The 21105-nt window shown below is 36.5% G+C and overlaps 3 protein-coding genes across 5 annotated transcripts in view; 2 read left to right on the forward strand and 1 right to left on the reverse strand.

Moving 5' to 3' along the window:
- Window positions 1–390: 390 nt before the first annotated feature.
- On the forward strand, window positions 391–4824 carry LOC127842786 (uncharacterized). The gene is made up of 3 exons (XM_052372495.1): window positions 391–1031; window positions 3173–3360; window positions 4216–4824. Exons 1-3 carry the CDS (start codon window positions 521–523, stop codon window positions 4585–4587), a joined length of 1071 nt encoding a protein of 356 aa, XP_052228455.1. The 5' UTR covers window positions 391–520; the 3' UTR covers window positions 4588–4824.
- Window positions 4825–5845: 1021 nt separating this feature from the next.
- LOC127841621 (ferritin, middle subunit-like) lies at window positions 5846–15084 on the reverse strand. Its single transcript, XM_052370583.1, has 5 exons — window positions 14559–15084; window positions 9138–9238; window positions 7492–7638; window positions 7105–7242; window positions 5846–6318 (listed from the first exon to the last, which is right to left on the reverse strand). The coding sequence occupies exons 1-5, from the start codon at window positions 14740–14742 to the stop codon at window positions 6178–6180; spliced, it is 711 nt and encodes a 236-aa protein (XP_052226543.1). The 5' UTR covers window positions 14743–15084; the 3' UTR covers window positions 5846–6177.
- Window positions 15085–19474: 4390 nt separating this feature from the next.
- Window positions 19475–21105, forward strand: part of LOC127841915 (uncharacterized) — a 140360-nt gene continuing 138729 nt past the window's right edge. The window contains exon 1 of one of the 3 annotated variants that reach the window (XM_052371044.1): window positions 19475–19559. The gene's annotated coding sequence lies outside the window, so the exon portion shown is untranslated. Of the gene's footprint in view, window positions 19560–19653; window positions 19816–21105 lie in introns of those variants that run through there. The other 2 variants (XM_052371046.1, XM_052371043.1) reach the window with 2 other exon arrangements.

Consider the following 21105-nt stretch of genomic DNA (forward strand, 5'->3'; position numbering starts at 1 on the left):
GGTCACAAACATGTTCCGAACTACTTGTTTGAAAATAGTAATTGCTCAAACATTCAAATAGTCTTAACTTGTTACGAAAATACATCCATGAATATATATTATGATGTAACACATTTTGGAAATAACATTATTAATAATATTGGCGAATGTATATAAAGTAATGAATGTTATTAAAACAATATTTGGAATGTTCGTCGGATTTAAGGAACTGAGCTTCTAATCGAATACAAAAGTAACAGCGTTTATAATTGCGACATTTAATGAAGTAGTATTAGTGTACTGTTTATTTAAAAAAAATAATAATTAAGAACAGTCATATGAGGTGAGTATGTAAAGCTGAATTTTCGAGTGCCTAATCTATAATGAAAAATTAACAACTACACAGGGATATTCAAGTATTATTCGACTACCAAATACTATCAAAAATCCACTTAAGCAACTAGCTTTTATTTGTTTTGATGTTATTTGAATCAACTACATCTATATAAAACGTATTTGCAAAACCAATATGCTATAAAAAATGGATAATTTAATGACGTACAAGACCTTAAACGACGCGGATAAACGACCGGAAACAGCAGCATCACGTGGTTCAAGACTCATGATCGGATCGGGCAAGATTCGGAAATCAAACGCGTCAGAAAAGCTGGAACTTCATATTGACAACTCAGATTACTTGGCGCTTCTAAATCAGCAAAGCGCCGTAAGCACCGCCGAATCCATGTACAAGGTGACGGACAACTTGCCGGAAAAGGATCCACCGGGCACGCCGATCAAGGTTCCCAGTCCTCGGGCGATTGTAGCCCCGCTACCGAAGACATTTGTTACAAGGGCCGGCTCTTTGATGCTATTTAGTGACAGTCGGGTCGTTAAAAGCCAACGATCGGCGAAATCAGATAATACCGCGGGCGTCGCTTTAAAACTGCAAGGACAGAGATTGAAACCCAGAGCCATTGCGCCCCAGGCCTACTCACAGTGGGGGAAGCTAGTTCGCCCCCAGGCAGGGGTTGTCCATTCCAATGTGAAACAAAGTAAATATTTGTATATTCGGTATATTTAAAAGCGCAAGGCATATATAAACATTTTCCTTTCAGCAAAATTTGATTAAATCTAGGTTCAAGACTATTATACACCAAAATGTGGTAGATAGGGTTTTATCTTATCACATTTATAACCAAATGCCAAAGTCATTTGAATTTAAATATTGAATGCAGTAACCGTGTATGTTAATTAAATCCACATGAGTTTGATTACACAGAACACAGAGTTGTCTCTTTATAACTGATTACACATGCCGCAACTTCAATCCTGTAATAGCCTTTGCGCTACTTTTGAAATTTGTATCCTTATCTGGTGGTATATAACGTGTATATTTTAAGAGAAGTCTTTAATATGGCTACGATATTGATTTTGTTTATCTGACCTCACTTCCTGTTCTTAGCCACACCTCTTTTTCGTTGGCTTCATCCTCTCTGGAAATATGCAAACATGTGCAAGAAGTTCGACGAGAAGCTAATGTTTTTGTTGATGCAGCAACGTATATATTTTTAAAGCGTTTGATGTCATAAGCGATTTACTACCTAGGGAAGACATATTCTTGTCACATTGGAAAAAACATAAATTTACTTGTAAAAACTTCAGCATTTCAAAACTCATAAAGGTCCCCACGTTTCCAATTGTTTGTGTTTGTATGTTTTTATACACTCTCGCACTTCATTGTCAGATTTTTAAATTAACTCATCCGTCTGTAAGCTCAATATCGGAAGTATGATTGGCTTGCATCTCCCAATGATTATTGAGATTATTATTGTATAATATCCCCGCGAATTTATAATTTTGATGATCAAGTGGTGCACTTGAACTTGGAGTGGTGTCCCTAAAATGTTACGGTCCGATGATATGGCAGACCTCACGAACGAACGGAAAAAACGTACTACAATGTTCAGTACTGTTCAAGTTCAGTTACCCTGAATGACATCACTTTTCCAGTCCAGTACTGTTAAAGAGTAGTTGAACTACAGATTTGACACGATGACAGGACGTTCTCTCATAGGTTGTCACCATACACTGATAATAGGTTTTAATTTTAATAACCCTCTCATGAAAGCGACCGATTATGTGTCATTTTATATCAAAGAAATCACCATGTACCTACATAACATCACATAATGTATATATTTTGGTTAATATCAGATAATCAATTCAACGAAAATCCCCAAACATATCTCCATGTAAATTAAGTATGGCTCGCAAATTATCTTCCAACAACGATACCATTGTTTTTTTTATCCATAAACACAATAACTCACGAAAGGTTTCGTTATCTGTATAAGTGAACAGGGTAGCTTCAGACTAGACTGCGCCAATAATCAGGCTGGTGTGGAGCCATTCATTTCACAATTTGACAAATTACTTTGAATTGTCATCGTTGGAGGAAAACATGTTTGCCCTTTAATAAATGTACAATGTGCATGTAGAGTCGCTTAAAAAAAGGATTTTTCAATATAAAGTTTTTATTGCATTCCGAATGTACATAATGATTACATTGCACATTTCAACATATATTTTCTACCAGTTTTCATGACCTGCAAAACGCTAAAGGTTTGGTATGATAATTTCCTAATGATCGATCATATTACAGCTAACGTTTTCTAACTAACCTTCACATTGATAAGTTAGTTTTAGTATGATTTGTATATAAATTGAATTAGACATTAAGGAAGGTAAAATGTTGAAGAAGAATGTCTTTCCTATACGAGTTAGCTATGTCGTTCGTATACAACTTACTCAGTCCTTTCGACGAGCAAGTTATGTCGTCACCACGACTTACTAAATCGTCCACACAATTTACTGATTAGTTCACTCGTTCCCATAACTTACTAACTTGTTCCCAACGAGTAATCTGTGTGGTTACAAGTACCTTACTACGAATTACTAAGTTGTTCACATACCATGCCAACTCAATCTAAAAAGTGAGCATCCTCGTTTCCACGACTTACTAAGTTGTTCTCACGAATGCCTTATTAAGTCGACGATTTACCAAGACGTGGAAACGAGTTGCTATGTCGCGAGATCGCAAAAAAAAAAACACAAAAAAAACACGTCACATCAGTACGATCTTGTAGTTATTTATTTACTGAATTATTTAATCGATATTTTTCATAATCTCCAGCAAAAAGGGACCAGCGAAACTATCTCGGCCTGAACAGAGGCGAGGAGAGACACGCCTATTCTTGGAACTACTCAGTCGTACCTATCAAACGGATCTACATCAAGCCGCTGACGAAGAGTCACTGTGGATTCCTGAACCATTTTTCCGAAGCAGTCCTGGCATACAGGGCCCGGGAACCAACAGAACAGGTATTCGTGAATCGGTACCATTCCTAAATCTCCGCTGTATTAAATTGAGGATTTGTGTTTGTTCCATCCCTCAGTGGCACAGAGTTTGCACGTGTCGTTTCTTGTTTGCATATATGTCTGATAAAATGCGTTTTAAAATGAGTGATAACATTTTCAGATTTTTGTTTATCGACCAAGTATTATGTTAATTTGTACGGTTGATGTGTTGTATTTTATTAACCCTAATTATTCTAGTTTATGCAGTAAATGTCTAAATTCTACAAAGCAAATCAATAAGCTTCAAACATGTAAGACACATAAGTTTTACTTTGTCATAACTTTGGTATATTTTACAGTTGTGCTCTTACAAACAAGCAAAACACGAAAATTGAGAATGAACCCTGTGGTCTTCGTCCAAGAAACCCACCATTTTTACACATTTTATCCACACCCAGAGTTAGGTAATTTAAAACAGACACATGCTGTGTATATATGTATACATACAAATGTACGTACGTTCGTATGTACGAATACACGTCCGTCCGTACAAACATACATACGTACGTACGTACGCACGCACGCACTCGCGCACGCACGCAAACACACACACACACACACACACACACACACACACACACACACACACACACACACACACACACACACACACACACACACACACACACACACACACACACACACACACACACACACACACACACACACACACACACACACACACACACACACACACACACACACACACACACACACACACACACACACACACACACACACACACACACACACACACACACACACACACACACACACACACACATACATACATACATACATTCATACTTTTCTCTCTAGGACAAGTACCTTTCGATGATACGACAGACGTGGAACGGAAAGACGCTGGAAGAACACACGCAGCGAGAGGCCGCCCGGGATCTCAAACAAGTTGTATCACCCTGGACCAAAGAATGGATACAGAGCCAGAGCACCGTCATGTACAGTGAGCCGGCCGTATCGACGCTGCTGCGACGCAGGAAGTACGGGACAAGGGTTCGAGGGGACCAGCTAACTACCATTGCCGATGCACGCAGCAACCTCGCAGTGTCTAGTTTCTGTCGCGCGCCTACCAACACGCCTATGCCGGGAGTCAAGCGCGTCTCGCTTGGTGAAAGTCGCGTTATCCCAATTCATGTTCCTCTTATGACGTACAATGCAAAACTGTCATGATTTGTTCCATGTAAACTCATATCGGGATTAAGACAATGATTTAGCAGAATTAATTCACTATTTCACAATTTGCTCCCGTTTAAACGCGTTCATTTGATAATTCGTTTACGTTTTGCTCAAGTTATACATTTCATATTTATCCTGACAAACTCTTTTGAATGAAAAAAACGTCTCACATTATTCTATAGCTACGTTATTCACATAATTTAAACTCTAACGTTAAACATTTCACACGATTGTTTAGTAAATTATCTCACTTTTTTTTTCTAGTGAAACCTTTTCAACCGCGTAGCTAATAATTAAATAACTGTCTAGCAAATTATTTCACTTGATTCTCAAGAAAACCATTTCGAACGATTCTCTTGTGAACACCTTTACATTACTCTCATTACATTACATTACATTACATGTACATTACTTTACATTACATTACCGGTTGACTTTTCACATGGCGTACTAGTTAACGGACCCTCTGCGTGTGCTTTGAGGTGAACCATACGACATATGCATGCGACAATGAAACGTGCTTTATTGAGTGAAATATGGCGAATAACTAATCCTACTCTATGTAAACCTAGATAAATTATTATTCAGGTAGCCCTTTCATGTCATTCTCTAGTTTACCGCTCTACAGTCTACGGTCTAGTTTAATCATTTGATAAAACAAGAGATGTGTTTGTCAGAAACACAAATCCCCCTTCTACTCCGCTTTGAAGCCATATATTTGACCTTTGACCTTGAAGGATGACCTTGATCTTTCATCATTCAAAATGTGCAGCTTCATGAGATACACGTGCATGCCAAACATCAAGTTGCTATCTGAAGCGACATAGAAGTTGTGAGCATTCGAAACCTAATTGCGAAACCTAAATGCAAAGTGTGACGGAAAGACAGACAGACGGACAGACGGACGGTCGGTCCGATCACTATATGCCCTCCTTCGGGGGCATAAAAATAAAGTTGCTAATTTGAAATCGCAGTTCAGTTGTCTTATAGATCATACTCAGCATTTATTTCATTGTTCTAAACAACCTTTTGATGTAAGCTTAAGTTCTTGACTCGACTTTTCATAACGCTACGTCCATCTAACGATGCCCATGTATCACGTTTTATGAAAGGAAACTCGGCACAAATGTTGGCGATGTATTATAACCTCCCGATAGAAGCTTGCGTTCTTTATTGTTGTCATATAAATGTTTTAATATGAAATAGTTCGGCTATAATGTAGTATATTTATTTTTAACAAACCCTTTGTTTGTTTTTTTTATTATGATGAATCTTGACATATTTATTTTGTTTGTTTTATTTACAAATAACAAGCAATCAGCGAGCATGTCGTTAACAAAAAATTGTATATATATCCAACATAATTATTGTTAATGCCGTTTCATCAATCTGAGAATTTTAACATAGCATACAAACTTAACAATTAGTGGTTCATGCGTTTATTATTTTTGTTTCAAAATCACAGTCGTCTTTTGAACGTTGATTTTTTTTAATTATTGTTAATACATTTTAGTATGTCATAAGAAATATTATTGGTGTTGATTAAGTATCTTGCTAGGAATTTCTGTTAAGAAGCCCTCGTTGTTAGATCTCCCTGTCGTATAGGTACACTGCCTGGTCGTATTGGCCGGGTTTCATGATGCTGAGGCGGGCGATGTGGTCCTTTAGCTCCTTGATAAAGTCTACCTTCTGTTCTAAGAAGTGGTCCTGTAGAGTGTGCGACAACTGAAACACAGGTGAAGGAACTTGAGATTTATATAGGAGAAATTATGATAAGTTACAAATAAAACACACGGAATACTACGTTCGTAGTTCACAAAGGAGATATCAATAAAGATACATTAGAAAACTCTCGTACGATCCAATTGGGCGTTCACTGAAAAAGGTGATGCGATATGCATTGTAGAGAAGTGAGACAAACCATTAATTGATCAACTGAAGAACAAGGAAGGTAGCTTGGGACGTAAACAAGGAAGGCAATATTGGTTTGGTGTATTTCAACTGCAACATAGGGAAGCTAACTTGCAAGGGGAATATTCTGGTTTGTGTAAACTGAAACACAGTGGAGCTAACTTGCAATACAGACAAGGGAAAGTGTTGACCAGCTAGCATGGTAGACAACATAAGTGAGAGCTGACTGAAACAAACTTGCGTTGTAGACCAGAAAACTTAACTAGTTAGTGTTCACTGAAGAATAAAAGAGGAAACCAAAGATGACTTAACGAGTGTGAGTAAAGGGAAACATTAGAAGAGTTACCTGCGATTGAGACAATGGATACAATGCTAAGGTGGATTTATTGAAAATACACTTGATATATAACTTAAAAGACCAAAGGATGATAAAGACAGCGTTATAAATATGTAAAAAGAAATGTTAGATACTATTCAATCTTTCAGTGCACGTTTTATATGTTCTAAATAGTCACATCGTGTTGCCAGTATTAAGACAAACATAGATTGGTTCACCCGTTCTGGCTTTCGTGAGAAGATATGAACATGTTTGCGACTCACATGAGCGTCACCCTTGCGTTCAACGCGTTCGTGTATCTTGGTGAGGCGTTGGTAGATTACAGTTTCCAGGTGGAGGGCCTTACCAAGCGACTCAATGGCTAAGTCCTCCTTCTCAACGAAGGTAAACACGGAGGGACGCTGGAAGATACCGTGAAGCATGTATGGAATTATCAATCATTTTTTCTACGAACATTCGTAAGTTTATGTTTGTCTGATCTCTTAATTCTTTCATGAACAGATAATGGAAGAAATAAGATAAGTTGATTTTGATATTGTATCAGTTATTTCTGACTGGCCAAAATATTATTCTAAATTTCACCAACATCATGGCGTTCATGTTATTTAAAATAATTTGTGCCGGGGAACGTGGCCAAAATGAAAGCTTACGTCGATGTCCCTAAACTCATAGAAGCCTCCTCGCTTATTTATGTAGCTCAAAAGGAACTGGGCATTGTTCAGTTCTGTGTTGGAAGCCTTCTGGAAAAACTTTGCAAACCCTGGAAGGGCGACGTCACTGCGCGCGAAAATGTTCGACTGTAACAGTATCATTTTTTGACGGTACAAATATCATAATGTTTCATACACTTTTCATTTTGGCCTTTAGGCTTGAGTATTTCTAAAACCAAATTGTACACGTACATGCGAAAAAAGATATGCTACTGCGTTACTGAGACTGGTACTTAACAAAATGCAGGTACATGTAAACTCTTAATGTGCCATGTACATAAACATGTTCTTAAGTCCTTTACATGGAACATATACGAGTAATTCAGTGGTATTAGAACGTGTACAGGCACTGCTATAGTGTCACTTGAACGTGTACAGGTACTGGTAGAAAGGAGCTTTACCACGTATACGTAACTATGGAGAGGTACTTTACCACGTGCATGTAATTATAGAGTGGTACTTTAAAACGTGCATTAACTTATTGAGTGGTACTTTACCACGTGCATGTAATTATAGAGTGGTACTTTACAACGTTAACTGTATTTATAGAGTGGTACTTTAAAGCGTGCATTAACTTATTGAGTGATACTTTACCAAGTGCATGTATTTATAGAGTGATACTTTACCACGTGCATGTATTTAAAGAGTGGTACTTTACCACGTACATGTATTTATAACGTGGTGCTTTACCACGTACATGTATGTATAAAGTGGTGCTTTACCACTCATAGGTACAAATTGAGTGGTTCTTTGCAACGCATGTTGATAAACTGATACTTTACCAAGCACGCTAATAAATGGAAACTTCGACACGCACATTGATATGGTGTACCACGTACATGCAATGCTAGATATGTACTTCACAACTTAAATGTGCAGATAATGACAGAGTGGTTCTTTATCATGTACAAATGCTTACCATTACTTTACCACGCAACCTGATAGACTTGTACTTTGCCACGAACACTGATGGACTGGTACTTAACCACGCACACTGATGCACTGGTTCTGTACCACGCAAACTGATAGACTAGTACTTTATCAACCTAACTCATAGAATTGTAATTAATCAAGTACAGGGGCTGATAGAGTACTGCTACTTCACCACGCACAGGGAGAATGTACTTTATCAGGTACATGCGCTTATAGGCTGTTATTTTAACACGCGCACTAATAGACGTACACTCAAAGACTGGTTTTTACCACGTTCTTACCACGTCTATACTGATAGACTGATTCTTTACCATATACAATACTCGATTACCGACACATTGGTACACAATCAAAAACTGGGACTAAAACAGGTTCAGGTGATTATAGAGTGGTACTTAAACACGTACACAGATACGGTTGTTCAACACGCACAGTGATAGACTGACATCTTAACACGCAAATCAACTGACTGATAATTTACCACTCACAAAGACTCGTACTTTAACACACACAGTGATAAACTGGTACTGAACAACGCACAGTTATGATAAACTGATACTCTACAACATACCGATAGACAGTGCTTTACCACGTACTGGTACTGATAGACAGAAAGTTTACTATGTAGAGATACTAATAGACTGATACTTAACCATATATAGGTACTGGTAGCTGGCCTCCAAGTGACCAGCGATGAGCGACTTGGCTAGGAAGCGGTTCACGGTCTCGTCGTAGTTTTGCATCACTTCGTAAACTGGAAATGTTAATAGTACATTGTTCCACACGCGTCCTCGTTTAAAAGGATTTGATATAGTTCGGTAAACGTTTGGAAACAAAGTTTCTTATTTGTATTTCTCTCTGAGTATTCCTTGTATTTAATAAATTTTGAAGACATATACAAAATGTACAAGTCATGCAGTCATGTGAGCAAGTTCATAAGAGAATATGTACCCACTCCGATAAGTTTGGTAGATCTAGACAGTGTAAAATATTCACATTCCAACATTTGGCAATTTACTTTACATTATATTTAAAGTAGCTAACAAAACCTCGAACAAAATTTCGTCGTCAAAGCGAAGGAAATTTTGTAACAGATAAGATCCGCTATCATCGACAGAACACATCAACTTGGTCCCCAACGCGCAAGGGTGAACATGTGTTTTATCAAGTTTACAAATTCCAATACCAGGCAATATTTTTTTTCAACGCCATGAAGTCTTTTGGAACCGATGTTTTTTGCAAAGGTTTCACTTACATTGTTCCATTCATAGCTGCTCCTCCAATCCCGTACTTTAAGCGACGGGAATCTTGCGGTAACGTTCATTTACTTACGTTGCTGAAAGGTCATGAACGGAAAGTTCAATCAAAGATATCGGCACCTTCGCCTTTTCCCTGTTTTTTTAAAGTTATTTATTTATTTTGTTTGGATACAACATGTATCCTAACACATCAATTCGCAAAATATTGCAATCGGCTCGTATTCACTTGTGAAAAAGCTCCCGAAATGGCGATTGTCTTAGGTAGTGCTAGCCTTCATCCACTAAGTTGAATGATATTATTTGAATCAAGCATCGGGAGTGTCAAGGAATGTTCGCAGCGATTTTTTTAAACGTTTAACCAAGATATGTTTCATGCTTAATGCTTATATAGCTTCCTGATCACATGGTACAAATCCATCAAATCAGCATGTGTTCAATGGTTCAGACGGAGGTCCTTTTATCTAACGATCACATGCATATGTCTTCAATATATTTATTTGCTGAGTAGAACGTAGCTCCACTTTTACAGGTCGTATATAATTTGAGATAGTTTGGGAACTGCAAATAAGTATTAAATTGATTAGTATTCTTTGTCTATGCTATTAATGATATGTTCGGGCGATGTAGAAATGAAACCGGCCCCTTCATCTCTTCAATGATTTTGCTTGTCAATAGTTCATCAATGTATAGGAAGTATCCGTCACACATTTATTGTATTCGAAACACTGTCTCGGATTTCGACATTAGGTGGTATACAGAAACAAACGGTGTAAAGATGTAAGAACAATACTAATATTTGAAGGTTACGACTGCATTTTTCTCAAAGATTGTACAAATCAAACTGAAATCTTATAAAGATAGGTTTCATCATTATTGAGACCGATGAAATATGTGTCACTCTAGATCATATTTAATGTGTAATGTATTTAGTCCTCCATATAACGTTGTAGATTATTGGGATATTTTTCGAATATGCATATAAAAGGCTCCGAGTCATTGTTACACTATTGTTACTGTTTAGGGCTGTCACGATTCACCGGTATACCGGTATATCGCGGTGCATGTTGTGAAAAAAATCGCACCGCGGTACGGCGTTGCCGCACCGGTTTTTTTAATATTATTATATTAGCACAGATATAAATACATTACATAATTATTTTGATATAGATATCGTTTTGAAAAATGTAGAAGCGGTTCAAAAGGGCTAAATAAATAATCCGTTAATATCCAGGTCAAGCAAGCGCTTCCACTTGTAGATGTTTAACTTTCATGTTTAAAATACGGCAATGTATGGGTCCGTACCATTTTTGGAATTAGGGACAGATTTCCATTGCAAATAAGTTCATAATTATCCAAAAGATGTTTATTCTATTTCTTATTTTCTTTCTTTAGTATATCGATCGTTCAAAGCATGGCACTTCCGAATCATGTTGTCTTAAGATTCTGAATAAGTCGAGGAAGAGTCAGAACGCTACGGATTTTCAATACGCTGACTCCGCATTTTGAACATGCCCTTGAAGCGTTCGATTTACACAGATCGTAGTCACAGCTATTGTAAACAACGTGGCGGACATTTTAGAAAAAGACGCGAACAATAACAATGACTACTTCTATCAAGTTTATTAGAGTTTCTTTTACAGTTTCTAGTCATACTATGATATCAGTGTTTTCTGATTATTGAGTTTAATAAAGTTTGTAAAACTTGTTATTCTGCTGTTTTCTTCACAGATACATATTCTGTAAAATATCGCGGTACGTACCGCGATACAGTGTTGCCGTACCACGATATACCGCGGTACGCTCACGGCGTATCGTGACAGCCCTATAATACTGTTGGCGATATACATGCATATCAATTACATCCATCGTATCACAAATTTAAGATTATTTTTGTCTGGCTCACAGGTGGTAAGCGTGTGACTATGATATTTATTAGTAAAATCTTCATTTTCAATTAAAAATAATCAATTTATAATGAAAAATAAAATTCTCTGAACAAAATCACCATCAAATATATAAATAAGTTGTATGTTTCCCTTTCGAAAAGACCAAACCGTCCTAATTTAATAGCTGATGAAACTCAATTATCGTTTGTGAAAATCCATAAGCATCTAGGTCATCAGGCCCGTAACCAGGGTTTTGAAATGGGGTGAGAATTTTCCAATGAACGATTGTTATTGAGCAACGAAGTGCTGAAGGGGGTAATTGCGGCAGGGGGTGTCCCCCTCCTGCAATCAGGGGCTTTGGTGGTCCTTCCGCTAGACAATTTTGAAAATGAAACGTAAAATCCTGAATTCTGGTGACTTTTAATCTGTATTTAGAGACTGAAGTTATAGAGCATTTTTATATGAAATTTCACTTTCATTGACCATACTCAGTGACTGATCAACATGAATATGATATAACATACATGTACATGTATTCCCCACTACCGTTTCAATAACAACCTTTTTCGAACCGTCACTAAAACAAATTATTTTATACGGTGTTTTCCCGACACTAGTATGGGCGCACTATTTTTGTTTACATATGCAACAACAAATTTATAGAATGTAAAATCAACAATAAGAACGGTATAAAATATCATTATTTATTGGAATCTTGATAGAATTGTTGTATTTTACCATTCCCAAATTCTACCATTCATAAATCAAGCAAACTAAAAGGAAATATTTGACTTTGTTTTCAAATCAATTGTTGGTCTGCTACTATGGATAGTACCAGAGGCCTATCATTGCTCTAAACGTGCTAAAAGTGTATTGTACAACAAACACTGATTAACAAAACGGGGTCTTCTCTAATCTGCATCAGAAATCACAATGGTATAACTGGTTTCTTTTTTAAAACTATTTTTAACAAATGAGTTAGTTTTTTCTGAGCGAATCTTAGAAACATACAACAATTAAGGCTTCATAAAGACCCTATAACCACAAACTATTGGCCCTATGGTCTGAAAGTCCTTAACAATGTATACCGGGTCGTTGAAGAAGAAAATGGACTTATTTGCCCATTATGCTCAAGATCCGTCAGAGTTAATGAATATTAAACGTTAACGTCTACCTGACCATATGTTATAACGTTTTAAATTCGTGATAACAACTTTTTAAGAGTAGGATATATTTCCTAGTGTCAAGGTTGACATAATTAAATCATTGTGGAAAGTTCTGTATGTTGAGCAGAACAGATGCCATTAAGTGTAAGTAAACTACAAAAAAGCTACATTGGTTTGTAGAAATGATTTGTTTTCTTGCCATACAACAAACATTTTTTACTCGTCAAAAACTGTTGAGTGCGGGTATGGCCATAGTCTTAGCAAAGAAGGCTCATGGCACAAATACTTTGAAAGTATTTTTCAATCGGTTTCCTAAGTATGTGGGTCTTTAAATATTCGTAAAATACCAACTCATAAACAAAACTCAAAATAAAATATACGTTTCATTATTTTAGTCCTATCATCGAATATTAATCTATAGTCTGAGTGTCTATAGTTAGTTAGGTAACGATACGTGACAGGCGGAAAATGCAATAACTGGTATATCATACTAACACACAAAAGGTCCTTTACCGCCTAACTTATACTATCGTTTTCTTCAGTTAACAGTGCTTACTTGCTATGCAACTGTTGGGACTCGAATTTTAACTACATTATCTGACTTAAAAAAGCAATTAACCAATTGTTCGATCCTCACCAAATTCTTCTTCATTTCTTATTGGTGTACGTTAACAACAAATGCAACATGCACGGTTAAGAAACCGTTGCAGCAATATACATGCCGATTTACATTATTATCACCTACGTGAAAATCCCAAATGCGCATGTCATGCGCGTCTTCGCTGAAGATGCCAACTATACTATTTCTTTTTCAAATGTTCGCTGTAAACAGCGCTAGTCTCTTTCTCTTTACTACCATTCGTCCATGTCACCCGTTTGTAATATGCAACTTTTATCTGGATTTTTTAAGATTGACTGATAATAAAAATTCTACCTTATTTCCTGAGTTGAACGATATATAAAAAACTCGAACAGATTTTCTTATTGATCAATTTATACAAAGTCCAGAATGTTTTTTTTTCATTGTGTTTTGATGTTTCAAACTGTTCTGTAACTCAGATATTGATCTTGGTGGAGTAGCGCAGGCAATCATATCTTCTTTGTTTCTTAATTTATCTTATTATCTACATATTTATCTTATTAACTACACATTCATTTATTATTTTTCTATTAATTTATTGTGTATTTATTCTTATTCAATAATTGCATTGTATTATAATTCTTAAAATGCTAATTGTTCTTTGCAACATGTGCAGTATTGTTACAAAACATTCTGCATGTTTGATACTTCAAACCCTTCACTATTATTGGGAAGGGTCATCACCCTTGTTCTAAAAATTGTGACCCAGCCATTTTGCTTTTTTTTTCAACAAAACTGCTTCGTCGAGATTTCTCTCTTACTTGCATGTGCTCAATTGTTTTAATATATGATAAAAAGGCTTGTAAATGAAAAAGCAATAAATAGTATTAAAGTAATCAATAGTTTGATGACATGCAATTGTGATCTGCAGCTTATCTTGATTAAAAAACGCCAATTAGTTTAATAGATAAATCGAGCTATGCGCTGTTCAAGAAAAAAATATTTGTATTGCATCACAAACAAAAATGTCTGATGCAGAAGAGATAGAACAAACATAAATTTCATTATTCAATCTGAGCTCTAACCATAAATTTTGTTAACATTCATATATCCAGAAATTACACTATTAGTTTAAAAAGATATAATCATGATCAACAAGCGAACAAAATGTAAAATATATTACCAAATCGTTCATCTACGTCGGGTTTTTGCAGATTAAGGCGACGTCCGCCACCGGAGAATTTAAGTTCAGCGTCCGCTGTCTTCATGGAAACTACCCTCGGGAAATCCGGCATCCATAATACTGCCACGGTAACACTGAACACGAGAACGAAAAGCGAGAACTTCCCCGAATGTTCGCCGCTCATGATTGATTATGTCGCTTAAGTTAACCGTGTTGCTTTAACGCGTTTCAAACCGATGGAGGAAATTGAAGTTATCTTTAGGTGGTATACTAAACGTTAGTGATTGTCTGATTGGTGTTTATCATTGTTTTTCTATAGTAACCCGTGAAATCAGGGTGGTCACAATCCAGAGCAGTCCGGTCAAATGTTACTCAATTAAATGATTTCACTGGGTGATACATAGCTCAAAGTTTCGAGATTATGTCATGACACACAACTACAATTACACAATGAGGTAAGAAATTGTATGCAATGCATTTTTTAAGTAATGTGTGCAAGATTAAGACAAGAATGCCATTAACTGCTACATTTAAAATTATTTTAATAATGGGTCATATCGTCAGAAACATGCATGTATGTAGTTTCTATTATCACCCTTAATCAGTCGGTAGCCTATCAAAGTCCATTGGGTTATAAGCTACATGAATTCAACATCGTAGTAGTTATCAATTACTATGAAATAAGATAGTCAGTTACTGCTTAGTTATTTTTCTAAGCACACATATTTGACAAGTCATATCCCTGTTCTACTTAGATATTAATTTTCAGTTTAAATGTATTTTTAGCTCTCGGAAATAGTCATATTTACGTCATCATGAAGTTCTTTGTATGTTTCAACGACAAACTTAAGAATTTTCCAAGACGAAAAATAATAATAAAAGTGTTATGCAACAATACATTTTAAACAAAAGCAGTTCCGTTGTCAGTAATACATGTAGTGCTGTGCCATATGAAATAAACAACAACCATAAAATAACATAATAATAACAAAAACAGAAATAATAATAACAATAATAATAATAAACATGCTGTAAATATAAGTACGATGTTTTTGCTTCAGTGCGTGCATAATCAACCTTATAGCAGGTCGAATATAGAACGAAAACGGTTAAATGATGAAAGGGAGAAAATCTATCTTAAAAAGGCATAAATTGTGTTCAGTGTACACAGGTATCAGTCGTGTCCCTTAACAATAAATAACACAAAATATACCAACACGAAATCGTGGTAATAAATAGTCACAATATTGCCACAATTGCCCTAGATTGCTCGCCTGTGTACTGTGGTGTGACAAATGTCGAACCCTGCGGTTTTATTGGATCAATCTTGTAGACGCCCGCAAAACGATGCCACACGCCTAATATTGAATCCGTAATCCATGCTGTTTCAGAGAAAACTAGCTGTTGGCTTGCCCTGAATGTTTATGCATACATGTATATCGTTACATCCAGGGTGTGAACTTTTTCGAACCATGGAACATGATTTGAACAAACATAGTAGAGGGACACAAAATATTAAACCCTAAAGCTTTTTAAGTATTTATTTTGAAAATGAATTGTTTAGCAATAGTGACCAGTGACCGGGAAAATATGAACAACGTTAAAAGATGGTTAATACCCAATGATCATACCTTTCATATTTCGATACAACCTGCTTTCAGTTTAGTAGGAGATGTTGTTCATATGAAAACTTTACGCACAACTGACGTTTGACGAAGCACGAAAGGCTGTAAGCATCGCAAGTGAACTAAAAAGAGGGCCAATAAGATACACGATTGGTTTGTCCAATGGTTGCAGGGAATTTTTGCGCTCAGGTCCAGCAGTCTGGTATCAGTTAATAGTTTTTAACTCCTCCAAAGCCTGCGTGCAAGCCCCGCACTCCAGCTGCCCATTGCGGAGAGCGTGTTCCACTTCCGGGTTATACAGTGTGGCCATCTCTACTTCGATCACATGCGCCCTTTCTATAACATTCAAATGAGTAATTAAAGTCGAATAGTATGCGTGGTATGATTAAACTTTGTACGTGTATATGCTAAATAAAATTAAACATTATTTTAAAGCGAATATAATCCAATATAACGTATCTGTGGCAGTGCATTTCGGTGTGCAGTTCATTTACTAAACCCTACGCATAAAATAATACCGAAGCAGCGGTCTGGGTCAACATGTAAACTGTAAAGGCCCACGGTTATTAGAAAGTGCAATATACTGTTGCTTAAGACGAAATGCTAGAAATCTATATAAAAAAAAACATCATTAAATCACATGCGTATCAGACGGTGACACAAATTTTTATTGCTTATGAAGCTGAAAATCCAAAAACTCCACTAAATTATCAATATCTGTTTGTTTAAAAAAAACCTGCCACTGCATTCAAAGGACCAATCAGATATTTTGGCTTATTACGTAGGAATCATTTCAGATTTCAGTCAGTCAGTAAAATACACGTGCTTATAACCAATGAACTGTTTCCTGTCAGACATATCCAGTCATCGGCCAGACATTGTAATTTTAGGCCGATTTTTCTGACATGTTTCGTGGTGCATGCAACTGATACGGTATCAATTGTTTTGCGGTAACTGTTACCTTACATAACGAACAGATTGTCAACATGATGTACAAACTGTGCGCCCAATATGCCTGTCATACATAATGTCATATAAGCTGAGAAGAACGTTAGATAGTTGGTGTATCTTTCAAACAAGCATGCTAGTTAAAGGGGAACCTTTCAAAGTTTACGTCGGACAAAGTAGCTGACAGCTTCAAAATGTTATTTCATACATTGTTATTTTTTTATCCGACTGTTTTACATGTTTCGCGGAGTGTGAATGTACCACTCACCGCTCATCTTGAAGATGGATGTCATCATCTCCTCCAGCTCCCTGTTCAGATAGTCCAGCTGATTACACACATCCTGGTAGTTCAGTCGAGGCACTGGTGTATCGCACACATTACCCATACTGCTACTGACGTACTGTCCTTCAATGTACTATGGACAATCAGTTGGAATATTGTTATTGATTATTTATAAGATTCGTGGTGATCATTGTACTTTATAATATCTCGGTGATTGAAATCAACTGAACTTGAAATATGCAATAGTTGGATATTAATTGTATGTTAATAATGTCTTAACTTTACGTGGTCACACATTTCATAAACTTCTTTTAGTGCTCATTTATAATAACAAGAAAGACCAGTTTTAAACAGTATAAAAGCTGAGAACACTACAGTGGAGCCCCTCGAGTTTTTTATTTGAATGTTGTATTTACGTCATCGCTAGAAGAAAATCATATGTTGTCAATCATTTAAACATAAAAACTACAACAAAATAATCTCAGCAGTTTTGAGGCCCCTAATTAAATACAATATACATTTTCGGCATGGAATTATACGTACCACGATTTACCCCGTAAAATCTAGCTGATTACTATAACTATATATGCCAAGATTGTCGTCGTACCGGTAACCATCAAACATAGCTGATATACATGTAGATCTAGAGGCACTGCTCCAATATGATTACGGCTTTTTATATTATTGATATGTAAAAACGGTATCTATAATAAGCTTATTATACATGATAAACGTCGAATTGGTGTTGTTCAAATGCTTATAAACACCGACATGGAATTTGATGCGTAGAAATTTAAGCATGTTAAGTAAATCTTTTTTGTTATGTGCCTGTAATGTGGTGTAAAAGGGTTTTAGAAAAAAATACATAAGTATAGACTAATGTTTATTTTAAGTTTGAAATATCTTCGATACTAGGACCTTTCGTTTTCTTACGTGGTGAACTTCATACTATTTTAGCGTTTTTGCAAAAGTAATAATTTCAAAATCAAAGATGCTTATTTCTCTTACGGGTTAAACCGTGATGCTTTTTCACGACACTTTGATTGTGCCTTTGTGCACAATGTAGCTTTTTGACCCTCAAAACTTACAAACGCGCAGCATAAGGGGAGCTTGATCCATTATGTTGCAGAGGCTGTGTGATATCGATCCTTTTCACGTTATGTTAAATTGACAAAGTTAAAAAATAATTGTTTCAGATTCGCAAATTTTCGTTGTAGTTTTGATATTTGTGAGGAAACAGTAGATCCCTAATACTGAGCATTTACCATGCTCTAAAATATCCATCACACGCATCTTTTGACGATTTAAAAACCTGAAATTAAAAAGCATTGCAACGCGAAACGATTGAATAATTTGGATAGTTCTGTTTTTGTCGTTATATTTTGTGATACTACAGGGATTGCTTATACTAAGTATAAAATACATCACTTATTGTATGAACACGAATGGCCGAGTGGTCTAAGCGATAGACTTAAACTTACTAAAGAAGTCAGTGCTTCTCGAGCCCAGTTGAGGGTTATTATTTCCGTTCTTTAATTTTTATTCTTGTTTTTTTTTTTACAGGAGCTTTTAAGATCAAATGTTTACATTTATCAATATAACGCATTTAATGACAAACTACAATACATGCCAAAATCTTTGAAAAGCCAAAAGGCCCTTTGAGGCGTGTTAGACATGCGTTGTGCTCAAGATTACCGGATAACATCGTAAACGTCACAAATTATTTAATTTTTGATGCTATATATATATGCTACATCTTAAAAATAATTGTAACTGCATTAAAACAGTTTCAATTTAGGCGTTTTCACACTTACCAGAGGTCATGGTAATGTACTTTTTGTACAAAATATGACGACGAAGGTTTCAAATTCTGCGCCAGACGAATATATTGTATATACTCTCGAAACCAAATTGAACTTAAATATATATAACTTTACATATACGTATTATTGATTAATTAAAACACACACAAGTAAGAATACATAACAAAATTACTTAATTACAGCAAGTATATAACGAACAATAACTCATTAAAAGATGTTTTGTTTTAGTTTTATAGACTATTTTTATGGCGGGAAATATTTCGCTGTCTGGAAAGTCTATTAATTGCCACAAGGGGGTGAGGCTTAAAACATTTCGTTCACGGTATTTATACTTATTAAAATGCAAAGACAATGTAGAAAAGTATTTTGATAACTTTTCTTCTCTTGTTTAGCATAAATGTATGATAAAGCGTGCTGGTAATTAGAACAATATATTGAGAGAGGAGCCATCCCAACCCTATATTTTTTGTCGTAGTTTATGACTGGATGCCACCGATGTGTTCAATATTTGGTATTCTTTTTTGTCATACGTAACGTAATTTAGAACTTGTCTGTTAGCAGCGCTGAGCAATGAATAAGTAAGTTTTCAGACGGTAATAATATTTTTCGGGATTTTGTTCAAACAGTTCAGGTAAGTATTCGTACCAACACGATTCGTAACATTATGCTGTCATTAATTCTAACCCTGCTAGAAAAATCACCACTTACTATTTGAATTACAGGTATTGGGCACGTTGCCAAGTCACTTTAACATTATCAATAAAACAACTTTTTTCATTAAAAAATAAAATAAATCTGATATAGTATCTAATATATACTATATGTATCGGATAGTGGTACAATTTACCCAGTCTTAGGTCAAAGTTGCCCAACATTGTCACTTTCTTCGCATCTTGTTATTAGCATGAAGACCACAATGAGGAAGGCTCAAGGCCCTATCTGACGCGACAAACAAGTCCTATTGTACCTATGCATTCTCCTACTAGCAGAGTCAATAGAACCAAACCCTGGCCCAAGACAGACCAAATTTCCCTGTGCTATATGCAGTAAAGCATGCAAATGGACAACACCCTGTGTCTGCTGCGATTCCTGCGATGTGTGGTACCATCAGGAGTGCATGGGGATGCCGGACTCTGTATTCAAGGCCCTGACTCACATAACTTGGGAATGCGTTCAATGCGGCGTGCCTAACTTCTCAACAGGGATATTCGACACAACCCTGTTCGACACCTCAAACAGCTACTCTGCCCTAAGCGACATCACACATACAGATAGTGAAATCAGCTTCAGCCGCCCAAATGCCACTTCGTCGCCCCACCGGCATCAGCATAGCTCAAGGGAAAACCCCACTGCTGCCAGGGCTGAAAATGGACTGAGAACTCTGGTCGTTAATTGCCAGTCAATCAAAAGCCCAGGCAAGAAGGCGATACTGCAGAACATGATTGAAGCGACACAGGCTGATATAGTCATTGGCACGGAATCATGGCTCGACAACTCTATAGGATCGTCTGAGGTGTTTCCGGCCAACTTCAATGCTTACCGGAAAGACCGAGATAGGAAATCCACTGGAGGAGGAGTCTTCATCCTTGTATCAGACAAACACAGGAGTGACGAACCAGAAGAGTTGAAATCAGACAACAACCTAGAGGCGGTGTGGACCAAGGTCCAAATTCAAGGAGCACAAGACCTCTACATTGGCGCGTGCTATAAACCACCCTCATCCACTGATCCGGAATATCTAGAGGAACTCAACACCATCCTTACCAGAATCCCAAGAAACGCCCACCTATGGCTGGGAGGTGACTTCAACCTGCCTGATATTGACTGGGAAAATGAATGCCCTAAACCACAGGCCACAAACAACACCC

The sequence above is a fragment of the Dreissena polymorpha genome, chromosome 8 (assembly GCF_020536995.1).
Source record: "Dreissena polymorpha isolate Duluth1 chromosome 8, UMN_Dpol_1.0, whole genome shotgun sequence".
NCBI lineage: Eukaryota > Metazoa > Mollusca > Bivalvia > Myida > Dreissenidae > Dreissena > Dreissena polymorpha.

Excerpts from the sequence above, each read along its gene's own strand:
- LOC127841621 (XM_052370583.1), bottom strand. The coding sequence starts at position 14,742 with ATGAGCGGCGAACATTCGGGGAAGTTCTCGCTTTTCGTTCTCGTGTTC. Across the intron at positions 7,243-7,491 it reads ATGAGTTTAGGGACATCGAC|CGTCCCTCCGTGTTTACCTT; the intron begins GTAAGCTTTCAT and ends GGTATCTTCCAG. Across the intron at positions 6,319-7,104 it reads AACGCAAGGGTGACGCTCAT|TTGTCGCACACTCTACAGGA; the intron begins GTGAGTCGCAAA and ends CCTGTGTTTCAG.
- LOC127842786 (XM_052372495.1), top strand. The coding sequence starts at position 521 with ATGGATAATTTAATGACGTACAAGACCTTAAACGACGCGGATAAACGA. Across the intron at positions 1,032-3,172 it reads CCATTCCAATGTGAAACAAA|CAAAAAGGGACCAGCGAAAC; the intron begins GTAAATATTTGT and ends CATAATCTCCAG. Across the intron at positions 3,361-4,215 it reads CCCGGGAACCAACAGAACAG|GACAAGTACCTTTCGATGAT; the intron begins GTATTCGTGAAT and ends TTTTCTCTCTAG.